This window comes from Helicoverpa armigera, chromosome 26 (genome assembly GCF_030705265.1).
Source record: "Helicoverpa armigera isolate CAAS_96S chromosome 26, ASM3070526v1, whole genome shotgun sequence".
Classification (NCBI taxonomy): Eukaryota; Metazoa; Arthropoda; class Insecta; order Lepidoptera; family Noctuidae; genus Helicoverpa; species Helicoverpa armigera.
The window spans coordinates 5,536,126-5,549,397 of NC_087145.1; the positions used below are offsets into that span (position 1 = coordinate 5,536,126).

At 33.5% G+C, this 13,272-nt stretch overlaps 1 protein-coding gene across 1 annotated transcript in view; it reads right to left on the reverse strand.

The window, feature by feature from the left end:
- Window positions 1-10,191, reverse strand: part of Rn (rotund) — a 105,665-nt gene extending 95,474 nt beyond the window's left edge. Inside the window, exons 1-2 of the mRNA XM_021333004.3 lie at window positions 10,041-10,191; window positions 9,305-9,432 (exon numbers count right to left, since the gene is read on the reverse strand). Coding sequence (XP_021188679.2) covers window positions 9,305-9,432; window positions 10,041-10,191 — 279 coding nt within the window. The remainder of the gene's footprint in view (window positions 1-9,304; window positions 9,433-10,040) is intronic.
- Window positions 10,192-13,272: the final 3,081 nt, after the last annotated feature.

A 13,272-nucleotide genomic window follows, 5' to 3' on the forward strand; every position in this document is an offset into this window, starting at 1 on the left:
TCAATACAGATAAACCCAGCACAAGCGATAATTTACCGTAGGTAGATTCAATTGAACCGTCAAATTCCGTCGGCGGGACCCTTCGGTTTATACCAATCGCTTGTGAGCAAATAAGCCGTGGTACCGTTAAGTAAGTCAACTAATTCTAAAATTAAATGGACCTGATAGGCATTTGTTTTAATTATTATATATCTGGAAAACTAAAGATTGAACTAAGAGAATCATATTGTTTAAATGATGGATGTGCGAAAGTCATTTATTCTTTTAAGCGAAACCTATGTTACTTTATATAGATATGGCTAATACTAAGTAGGTAATGTAAGCTCATAATCAGAATAATATAAATACTTCTTTTTATGCAGGTGCAAGAAGTCATTGCAGACTTTGTTAAAAGAGCTTGGGGGTAAAAGGAAGATTTTAAAAATACAATCATCATAGCTAGAAAAAAACAGAACTATAGTTTTGTTGTTGAAACTTAAAAGATGTTTGAAAATCATAACTTAATTACTTCATATGTTAAAGTTAAGTCCTTAGCTATACGTCTGTATGTGAATTTTTGATTGCAATTTTCACTAACTGATAGACATTATTCAGTTTTTGAAGAACCAATAGGCATTAAAATCCCTATATTTCCATCAAGAACTGAAGTTCTCATGAATAACCACCAATCAGTCAGTTACTTACAAACTAACCGTATTCAGTAAAACTGTAGAAACATGAGTTATTGAGTTTACTCAGTCAGGCGTGACCGACTGACAAAATTCTGGTTATATTGCTGAAATTCAGCAGTTTACATAATATACTTTATGGACGTTATTTTGGCGATAAAAAAACTGTTACATTCCAAAAGACTGTGGTAGAAGAAATGTTGTAGATTTTTTTGCTGTTAAGTTCGGTGGAATAGTTTTTTTAACATCAATGATGGGTAATTTGTAGTCCTTACGAATATTATAAATGCGTAAGTAACTCTGTCTATCTGTCGGTCGAGAATTTTTGTGTTCACACTTGGCTCAGCATTTCCAAATTAGCCCAGTCTTTTAATAGTAGACTGGAAGTTGACCTCAACATGTTAGGTTATGTTGAGCACAGTTTACAGTCCAACCAGTTACAGTTGAATTTCAGTATTTTAGCAATATAACAATATTCCTTATTTTTTTAGATATTAGAAAGATGGGACTTATTCTTCACATACGGTACCACCACTTAAATATCTTTACTATTCTCAAAACAAATTATGAAAATAACAAATCGCTTCTGGCGATCCCAAATGCACAAAGGCGTGATATTCAAAAATTATATGCACCACACCTGGTATAACAAAATAATTAATATCTCAACAATAAAACGTTTAATTCGTGCGAAATCAAGCGTAAAATCTAAGGGAAGATGCACCCCTTACAAAGAAAGAGTTACTACAGTCATAGTACGGTTGAGATCAGTATCCACATTTTTTGGTTTAAGTTAGGTATTTTATAAAACTTGTATTTAGTTTACAGGACATATGTATTTGTGTAGTTTAATAGAAATATATATTTTTTACATGTAATTTAACAGAGCTCCCTTTACTGAGAGCACTTACCTATAACTATTTTTTAAGAACCGATTAACGATTAAAATCTAACCCTTTCTCAATCGACGTTAATAATCGATTTTGTACAGTCTCAATTAATCGTTTTAACCAAGGAAACAATGGAAGGGTGAACTCACCAATTGTCGTTGTTCACTTGCGATCCCCAAAGCGATTTTGACAAACGATTCTGAGATACATCTTATTCAAATATTAAAAAGATTTTTGTGCATAATTGATTTTGACGTTTCAGTAATTAAGACATCGCATTTTGACGGTTGGTTAGTGTTCTTTGTCAAATATAATCTAATTTGGGCGGGTGAGTGATTTGGTTTCAATGTTCCTGTGAGAAAGGTTTTAAATGCTATTAATTTTTACTTTTGATTGACGGGGATTTATTATTTTTGTTATGGGTATTAATTGTATTTAAATATTAATTTTGTATTTCTTGCAATTTATTAGGTTGCAAGAACTTAGACGTTTTGAGCACACCAATTTTTCTGCTCTTCATAGAAAACATAGAGCACCGACTTTTAAGACCGTTATTTTATACATAAAGGTTTGACGAAGAAATATGTAGTTATAATTTTCTAAGATTTTTTTGCTGTGTTTGGTAGCGCGCACCATGATTGTAGTTTTAACGTAGAAGTCAAAAAACATACACAATTATTTCATGAACATTGAATTTCTACACAACCGTCTAATCACTCAAAACATCAGATAAAGTCTGTTCCATTTGAAAACTCAATATTACTTATTGAGCATTCAAAGATGCAGGATTTCGAAATGATATCACATAATCTATGTATTTATTAATAGTTATCCATGTAATTTGCAATGCATTTTCAAACATAGGAAAAAATTGCTTTTTTATCTAGGTTAAAAGTTTTGCTTTCGAAAGCGCGCATGATTTCACATCATCCTTAATTATCACATTATTTCTACAAAAAAAAAAACTATCCAAAATCTTAATAATTCAAATATCTATCACATCCTTTAATTAAAAGCGAAATAAAAACTGCAAACTAATAAATTCCCAGCTCGGTTTTTTATATTAGCGCCGTATATTATCACGAGCAACATTTTTTTGTCGACTCAAACGCCAGTTGCCCCTCGAGAGAACGGTAGCCTTATGACGCATTTTTTTTCTTATTTTTATCATTTTTTCTTTTTTTATTATTTCATTATTGTGCTCAGAGCACTCATCAAAATATCGTTAGCATTCTCACAATGTATATATTGGTAATTTTTTTCTCGTAACTCAAAAATTGACTTTTGGTTAGGGCATATTTTTATTCCGCTGCTCATGATGATGTATCAATGTGGTATTGTCCTTTTTTTGTTTGATTTTGATTTTTGAATGGTGTGAAATAGTGTTAGTTTTTGTTGTAAGAACAATTAAAAAGTTTTTTGTTGTCTTTTTTGTAAGTTATGGGAGTAACAAGTGGGGTTGTAAGATTGAACCACGATGTTAAGTTACGTCATGATAGAATACGTACAAGTTTACCTGATGTCTGAATCAAATAAGATTGTTATTAAATGTATTTTTTCCGCTGCAGAAATGATTTCATTAACTGAAAGATTTGTAACAAGTCTACTCCATACGTTAAACTCAGGCGATACTTTGAGATTAGTTAAAAACATTTGTAAGTACAGCAAAAGATCATTTACTAAATTAATACAATGAAGATTTATATTCTGCGCAATAAAAGGTGTGTTTACTGCATGTCGATTCTATAAAATATCACAACTCACTTCGACATCACTCTCACTTCGACTTCGATCTAAAGGTAGAATTCCGTGGACGCGACAATAGTCAACCTATGAAAATGTATGGCACCGTTGCCGAGGCCCGTGAAAGTCGCGCGCGGCCGACGAATTTCGTAAGCTGCTCGCGGCATTGTCAACAATTTAATTCTGGTTTTACTAAAATTCTATAGATGTTATTAAGCGCTAGACCATGTTGAGAAGCGTACGGCCGCCAGCGGCTCACGAAATTCGTCGTCCGCGCGCGACTGTCGCGGCCCTCGGCAGCGGTGCCATACATTTTCATAGGTTGACTTTTGTCGCGCGCGGCTGCGACAATCGCGACACACGGAATTCTACCTTAAAGTTTCGTGATTGACATTGTCAAACTACACTAGCGCTACACTATCGAGCGTTGAACAAGTTGAACTAAATTAAAGTCGAGATTTTGACAGATCTGCCAAAATCTGTCTATCTATAGGGGAGGTAGGGGAGAGATGGGCAGTTGGGAGACATGATCAAATCAGATTAAAAGGGGGTCCTTTTATTCTGATTTGATCATAGTTTTTTTTTTATTGGGTAGTTTACGTTACCGACTGGTAACGGTGTTCATCCATAGACTATCTGTCATTTCTGTGAGTTGTCAAGAACAAACACTCGTAAAACTACTTAAATATTTTGTTGCGGTTTCGGATCGTTATAAAGAGAAAACTAATGAAAGGTATGTGTATTTTCCATTATTAATGATTGATTGTCAAAATCTCCAGTTACGATTATAGTAAGTCGATGCAATCCACACCTATTATACCTCTAGAAGAGGTACTACAGCAATAGTTTATGGGCCCCACGTTTTATTTTAGTCTAATATGACCGGGACCACCTACGTAGGTTGACAGGTAAGTAACTATTTTTATTTTCTAGTTTTCAGTGCACATAAGATAAAACCGTTTTACTTAAGTTTTTTACCGATTTTTTTTATAAACTAAGTCAAAGTGTCCAATGCTCCCTATGGTAGGGAGGCTTGGACATACCATGTAATGTATAATTTGTAAATTTTGTTCTTCTTCTTCAGTGAAAATTTGTGAGGTTATAAATCTGCGCTAAAAATCCTTTATAGAATCTTGTTTCAGGTACCGTTGCCAACTTGATCTAGGGACTCCATATTTATCAGCTGTTAATTTTATTTTTTAACCTTTTGATACCTCTTGTATTGCTCGTTATATTAAATCTTTAGGAATTTCCCGTCGCAAACCATTCTTTTAACCCCGACGCAAAACGACGGGGTGTTATAAGTTTGACGTGTCTGTGTGTGTGTGTGTGTATGTGGCATCGTAGCTCCCAAACGGATGATCCGATTGTAATGCGGTTTTTTTTGTTTAAAAGGAATGTCATTCGGGAGTGTTCTTAGCTATGTTTGGTGGAAATCGGTTCAGGTCTTCAAGGTCATCAGCTCGTTTGTTAGGTGTGATAGGAATGTTACACGCTCAGTTTACTTGCAAGCATATGTGGGATCTAAAATTTGAAATACTAATGTCTTCTGGAACCACTGAGCTGGTCTGCTGTTAGGACACGAAGATAGGTAACCCTGAACTGCCTTTTAGTAAACCCATCGAGTTTGGGCTCGTTTAATTTGTCTTGACTAGTTTTCTTCATGTTTCTAATTGACGAGAACCTAATTCTGGAAATGGGATGTGGCGGATGAAACCCTAGAATGATATATAACCCTGGATCAACAAAGGTCCATCTTTATTGTTTCTCAATCTGTGCAATTCTCCCAGAGCCAGTTTGTCATGAGGATTGTTAAACAGCTTCCTTTGGCTGAGATCGCATTAGCGAACCCATCATAAAAGAAGGAAACATTAAGGAGCTCCTTTAAAAACCATGAAATAAAATAAAATTATAAATTAAAAAAAACCCCCGACCCAAAAAAGTACGTAATTATTATGACAAAATGTTATAAACGATAAACCCTATAAAAAGCAAAAAGTAACTTTAAACACTACGTAAGTACCAACTAAAGCATGTCAGACTAAACAAAATTTTGACGTGTCGACGGTTTTATTTAAACCGTTTAAATATCTCGTAATGTTGAAACTGATTGTAATTTTTAGGATAGCTCTTTGATTTTATCTAGCCAAACATAAGAAATGGCAATAAAAGTTGATTATCTGTAAAATCTGATTTTTTATGCAATAAATGTGAAAAAGTGCCCATCGCTGCCCTACCTCCCCTAAAGTATGAAATGACATTACGAATCGAAGTGAAATGCGAGTTGTTGATCGAGTTTTATAGAATCCCAATACAGTTCAAACATTTAAGTGCAGAAATAATTATCATTTGTAACCACAAAAATTAATAGTAATTATTATAGAATACTTTCACGCCTGCGCAAAACCGTTCGCGTGTAGCCATGCGAATATTCGCGTGATCCGATAATTTTTGCGATAAAAAAAAATATCGGAAAGTGTGAGTGCGATCTGATAAAAGTGATGTTTTTGACGTCCGATGCGCAGGAGTGTGAAATGTACGGGTTTAGTAATAAGCTGTATAACGTTGTTTTTTTATAGTTAGTTGTTTTTCGTGGTTTTACTTATAAGGAGTGCGGGAATTTCCAGTTTTCTTCAAAGAACTGCCGCGATATAGCCATACGATAGTCAAAAGGTAATAACAAAACATTTAGTACATTATGTGCGAAGCGTCAAATGGCTTACTTTAGAGAGGTAAAGTTATTTGGCGAAAACTATATTTGCAAAGAAAATTATGGGATGGATATCTTTTACTTATGAGAAAACATCATCTCAATAAATAATTAACAAACATAGAATAACTGTAGGAATTATGTATTTATGACATCGTCATAATAATTCAGATTAATAATAAGACGTTAATCTACTTAATATTACAGCAATTTCAATAAAATATCAATTTTTAATGAATTCAAAACGATCTTAGTAGAATATTCCCAAGGAGTTTATGCAAAAATATTACTTGTGAGAACAATATGTGAACCCATTCCGACCTCAAGATAGATAGGAAATAATTAATCAAAAAATATCATTTTAATCTTTATAAGTATCGCGATATTTACCTAATCCGTCATACTTAACATAATGAGTATCAATCACTTTAACTTTCACAATCAAAAATCATCTGTAACACATTCCAATAGAATTTAAAATAGGAAATCAAAACGAATATTGCAAAAAAAATATCGATACAAACAATAAACGGTTCTAAATCGTTGTAATAAAAACTAAAATTGCTCAAAATAATTGTAAGAGATACTTAAGAAAAATGTTCCTAATTTGAATAATGCTTAGGGTTGTGCTTCACTACAAAAAAAAGTAGGGCTATCCAAAAATTTGCATATTTTGTCACCACAGGCGACTTTCCTTCAAAAAGTACTCTAAGCAAAGGGTTGACAAATTCAATACCGTTGCAACAATGCATTTTGAATCTTAAGTGAGCGTGATAAGGACTGTAAACTATTTTTAAGGTGTATAATTAAATTGGTTTTTCAATATTTACTAATGATGCGTTCTGAATCGCTAAACAGGTTTTGTCTATTTAGTATACGATGCGCGAATCCTTTTCTTTATATTGTCTATTAATCTATTGTAGGGTAGCTATGCAAATTACGCGTTTCGTGAGAAAAAGTGTTAGTAACGTTTCTTGTAACGTGGGTAACATTTTTTTTCCATGATGTCATCAATTAATATTTTGCATACTTGAAGGAAAATACAAGGGACCAACAATAAAATGATTAATCTTAATTTGGCTGCCTGATACACAGATTAGAAAATAATGTAGGTTTAAATCCAAAAATTATAACGATCTATGATAAAATAAAAAACTTAGTTGAAGAAAACTTACTGAAAAACAAAAGATTAACCTAATACAAAACCTCTAAATAATACCTGCTATTAAAACATTACGTAAATCAATTTCAACCGACCACAAAAACGTCAGTTCAATTTAACACCACTTAAGACATTATTCAAATACCACATTACGGTTAAACCTCTAACAATTCAAGAAACAACTGTCAAAACAATTAACTGACTGCTGCTAATTGCTACGTTTATAATGCAAGTGCATTTGCATAAGTTGTCAGACGCAGTAACTTGAGTAACACTGTAATTGTAGATGCCTATTGATATTTGATATTCTATATTTGCTTTTTTAAAAAATTTACGGCTGTGATCACATTATTTTAAATCGCTTTTCAATATAAACTAGTCTAAACCAGCTGTTTTGACACGGTATCACCCGCGTCTCAGGGAACTTCTAGTACCAGGACAAAATATAGCCTATGTTACTTGAGGATAGAGTAGCTTTTCAATGGTGAAAATAGAAGTAAAGAAAATGCTTATATGATTCTACGTCAGAGGCCGTCAGGCGGATTTGAGAAAACTCTGGTGTCAGAGTTTGCTTGACTCGATAAGAAGAAGAAGAATGGTTATATGCATCATGCTAGCTATTGACGTTTCGTAATATAACCTGTGATAAGTCTGTATGAAATAAAAACCTTTAAAATTAGTGATAAATTGATAACGGTGACAACAAATAGGGTCATTTTTTGTTATTTGTTTTGAAAGAAAACGTTACTTCACGAAATAATTTTTTAAGAGTAATATAAAGACGACTATTTTGCATCGATGCTTGAGACATCAAATGTTATGCGTTATTGGAAACTACTTTGGAATAGCTTAAATATCTTCAGTGCATTGACGCTTAAAATATAGCTCTATTATTGTGACCTACATTGTATATTAAGTGACTAATAAATTCAAAAGACAGCGATACGAAATTATTTAATTTTTTAACCGGCATACCTGTTACATTAAATGACATAAAGGTAATTATTACATAAGATTTATTGAAACGGACAAAATTGTAGTTTCCTGAAATTAATATTCAGAAAAGCTTCCTTAAATTTGAGGTACCTACTATTGCTTAAATTTCCTTCTGTTTCTGCCATCTCAATGTTAAGTATAGATAGTTCAACTCAGATTTGCGCGCGGCCCTATGTGTGCGTCGGCTTGTAAATATACAACTTTCATTCGTGTGACAGTGACGTCGTCCGAGCATGACGTGTTCTTATCACTTTTTCTTATGGGTACAGTCGTTTACGAAAATACTAGTTATTCGCGGAGAAATTATTAAGGAGTCAGATAAAGCGTTTCAAAAAATAAAACGACATTCAAAGCTTTTTATTATTAAATATAGTTTTTCATTATTTTTTCATACGTCTTTTCAAATTGACATTGACAGTATCTAAGAATTGAATACTCCTTAAGTACATATTTTCTAGCTCGGGGTACGTGGACAATAAATAAAAGTATGGACTAAGAATGTAAAAAGAGGTATAATCTAGTATAATAATGTAAACAAAATGTGTGGGGAATTTTAAAAAGTTATATTGCTTCGCATAATGTCGACCAAAATAACAAAATAATGAAACTCATAAATGAACGTTTAAGTCAAATTGATGAAGGGATGTGGCGTAATACTTGTCGACATGTAGAAAAGAAAAAAGAAGAATAATTCTCCAGAATTTATAATTCTCCTTGGAGAGTAGCGAATCCGAAAATTCATCATTTGATTTTTCAAATAGCGATTCATAATCATTATAAATAAATAAACATTAAATTACGTAATAACTGTTTTTCTTTAAACCCCCGTATACAACCCCTAAATAACTGTATTGTACCCGACTGTACCTCTTGTCACGCACACAAAGTTACTGTATATGTACAAGGGTTACCCACACATAAGGCCGCGCGCACAACTGAGTTGAACTTACTATACTTAAATGATTGTCAATTCTCGAAGACGTGCATCAATTATTTACACCATTAATGAAATATCCGACCTAAAGCATTTCTTAACTGTTAGAACATGATCAAATGCTTAAAACTTAGTGCTACTCTACATAATTCTTGTATCTTTTTTTTTTCAAAAACTAAAATATTAAAAGCTAGCACTCACATCAACACCGCCATTGTTCCATGGTGGCAGCGCGTAATGGGAGGGGTCATGATGCCCCCCTCCCATGTGCTCCGCCATGACCGACATCCAGTGCACCAGACCCTGGGCCCCGCCGCCGCCTGATGTGCCTGTCAACACTTTGAGGATTAGCCATGGTAGAAGATATGGGAATTTCAAAAAGATAAAGGATCAGTTTTCAAAATTGGCAATAACTTTATAATGGTGGAGCCGATTTTGATGAAATATTATATCTAAGAACTACCACTGGAAAACCAGCTTTTAACAAAAGAATTCTCATTTAAGCCTTTTCATCCCTTTAGGAGCTACAGTCCCACTATTTAGTCAGATTTGTAAACAAAACTTTTTATTATATTTGGTACTGAGCTGGACTGAGGACTGAGCTTAGCTATTGATGAACTGTAGGTGAAGAAACTAATCATGTCTATGGTGGTCATACTAAGAACCCCCGCAGGTTGCGAACTTTAAAGTCGACCAATGTAATATCTCCACCCTGACTAAGAGGTCAATCAAAATATCGGCCGACTAAAATACTGCAATTGAGGAGTACTAAAACAGATAACTAAAACCATCATTAAAAATTGATTAACTGAACCTAGACTTTAGTAACATGATATTTTTTAGGCTAAGTGATGACATACCTATTTCAATCTAGAAGAACCCAAAAACTTCTCCAGACTACCACACCTCAAAATAACTTGAACCCTCAACTACAGACCTGTAGGCACGGCGGCGGGTTGCGCGGTGGCCTGGTCCTGCCCCCCACCGCCCGTCACCCCCCCTCCACTCCACACGAACGCTGAAGACGCACCCGCCTTCTGAAACAATACCACAGACTTAGTCACCTGTTGACATACTTTGGAGCTCATGATGACGTCATGAATGAAATGAAATCGTTTATTTTGCAAGTTGGACTTTTCATCATTTTTACACGTCATTTTTAGAACGCTGGGGTTGGCATTTCCTAACTGACTGATCCCTGAGAAGAAATACCGAAACAAACTCAAGGGAAATAAATGAAGTTTTAGACTGGTCTATGATGATGATGTTCATGTAACGTCAGCAGTGTATTTGTGGTTCATAACATACTTTGAAGGTATGTTTAGAAAATACAGCAATGATAGATTAAAGTAGAACGAAGTCAGTCACAGAGTTTTTTGACCTTTACGAAGTTGGTAGGTCTTATAATAAGTATATTGAATGGCTCGAAATGGTTATAATCTCGTTATGTCCAGTTGATCCTATATATACAATAATGTTTTAAGTGCCTGAACTTTAATTATTACTATATTATGTATAGTAATAATTAAAGTTTATCAATGATATCCGTAATGTCATTTATCCACGTAGATCAAATAATCTGACAAGAAAAACTTAATGGACGGGTTTATTTTGCCTCGTATTAAAAAGGATAACTCAATTTTAACGAATCTAATTAGAAGTCCTTAAACATTTTCTGCCTGGTTCCATCTAACTATTCAAAAGCCAACCAAATTTCAGAAATTTCCAATTACCTCATCTGGCGAATCAGTAACTCTATCACCATTGTTTTCATCATCAGAAGCTTCCAAACCAAATCCATTTGAAAACAGCATATTTCTCGGATACAGGGAGTAGCATTCTGCCACATTCCGCCTTCTCTTACCAAGACTTGCCAGAAAACTCTTATACAGCTGACTTGGCAGCAAAAATGGGGTGTTCTGAAACCCATCCTTGAACCCCAAATTCTGATTTCTAAAAGGATTACTAAAGTCAAAGTCTGGAAGAAATTCTTTCTTTATAAAGTCTGCTACTGGATGCATTGATAATGCGTTTTCTGTGTAATCTAATGCAGCGGCAGTATCTTCACTTGGACCATTGTTTTCTAGATCACTGGTCTCTGAGTTACCATCACTAGAATTATTGCTATCAATAGGATCCATTTTGTTATCATCAGTATTAAAATCTTCAAATTCCCTCTTCATTTGTAAGTTTATTGGATTCTTCATAAAAAGGTTGGAACTCGTTAATGTCACTGACATAATTGGCACTATTTTACTTATAAATATATTTTCACTATTTATCACTAGTGTCTATTATATAATTTTTTGAAATAAAAATAAATATATCTTCGTAATTATGTAGGTATTTATAGGAACTATCGTTGGGTAGGAGGTGCCTGTAGGAAGTAATACAATTGTTTTAAATTGCGAGTTCATATCTTTGTGTTGTTGTTTCTCCACCCGTTTTGATTTGTTTTTCGTTTGTATTTAATTTGGATATGTATTGAAATTGTTTGGAATCATTTTTATTTATACAGTTAAGAAAATATTTGGTTTTAAAGGCTGTTATTTTCCGCACTGCTGGTTCTCTTTATTTTTATCTCAATTCATTAGCTGGAGACTGTTTAGCTTAATATTCAGTTACTCATCATTAAATTATTTTATTCATGCATTTAATTCCATTTTATATCGATAGCAACTACATCCAAGAAAACTTACAGACGTTAGGCACAAGAGCTATTCAAAATCTATTTCACACATCAACTATCTTACACTCGATTCAAAAGCACATTTAAACAAAGAACTGAAACACCTACATTAAGGTTCTGAAAATACCCACTGAAAAATACGAATCAATAACACCTCGGCGAATTTTTATTTTCGTATCGAGGTCATGGAAGCTCAAATATTTTTGGTCTGAAACGTACTTTTGGAGGTAGTCTGTTTACAGGTTAATAGGAAAATAGGTCAGGCTAGACTAACAAGCCTGGCTGAAGAAATAATTAGAGGTTTTGAGAATAACATATCTATAATAGTTACATTTTGGGGTTGAGAAGAGATGGCATCCATTTATAAAAACCTAAATTGTAGGAGCAGTTCCGAGTTCTTATAAGAGTGCAAAATTGTCACCTAGTAAGTCCCACAATTTTTTTCTAGTTAGGATGTTTTTACAACGTAAGATAAAGTTATTCCAGTAAGAGTTTAATAATTTACTTAATCAATTGGTACCATGTTAGTACCAATGATTTAATGGAAACTTATCAAAGTGCATTGAAAAATATTTTGTTTAAGTTTTGAGTCCTTAAAATGGTATGTGTGTCTCACTCTCTCTTTGTTATGCATAAAGAGTAATAAGTCATTGTCTTACATGTATCACGTTCCAAGTTGCCCATCGAATATATAAATAGTTTAAATCTAGTATTCCTAAATTTTGTATAACAAGAGAAAGAAGTACTTTCCTAACAAGATGCAATTAAAATGCAACTTAAGTACCTGTACCTACTACAAATTCGTCTAAGATTTTTTTCTACGTTAAAAATATTTTAAAGACTCACAGTCTACACGGTAGTTATTCTGAAAGACCCTTAGGTCAGGTAGATGCAACCTAAAAACCTAGTTTTCTTCAGTCGAGATTTGTGCTCTAAAAGTTTTGAAGTACCTTTGCGGATATATAGTTTTGGGGTAAGCAGAGTTTGTTAATGATAGTTGGAAGTAGAGTGATTCTTGTATATATTTTTTTTTGAAATAGTAAGTAGGTGAAGTATTTGGTGCGGGATTGTTCAGAAGAGTTATCATGTCCTTGGTACACAAAGGGCAAAGAAGGTACAAAGGTATCTTATATTCAGCAAAAGTATGACACTTCCTGCACCCACAGCGTGAATGGTCATCAGTTGATTACCTACCTCAGAAAAAAATTACCTATTAAAAGGAAATTACCTGTTACCATGTTTAATTATACAGAACATATTTTTTGTTGAAACATCAGATATTCTTATGTCAAAACAAAAAAAAGCTGGACTTCGTGAAAATAAAATTGAACATTCAGCTTTTTCAGCCGAAGTATTGTGCCAAATATTTTATCAGAATCAATCTTCCAAAGACGATATCTTATAAATACTTCGGGCACAGCAGGGTTTTTCTATTTTCAATTTAATTTATGAATATGATGTAAAGTCCTAGTTCAACCCA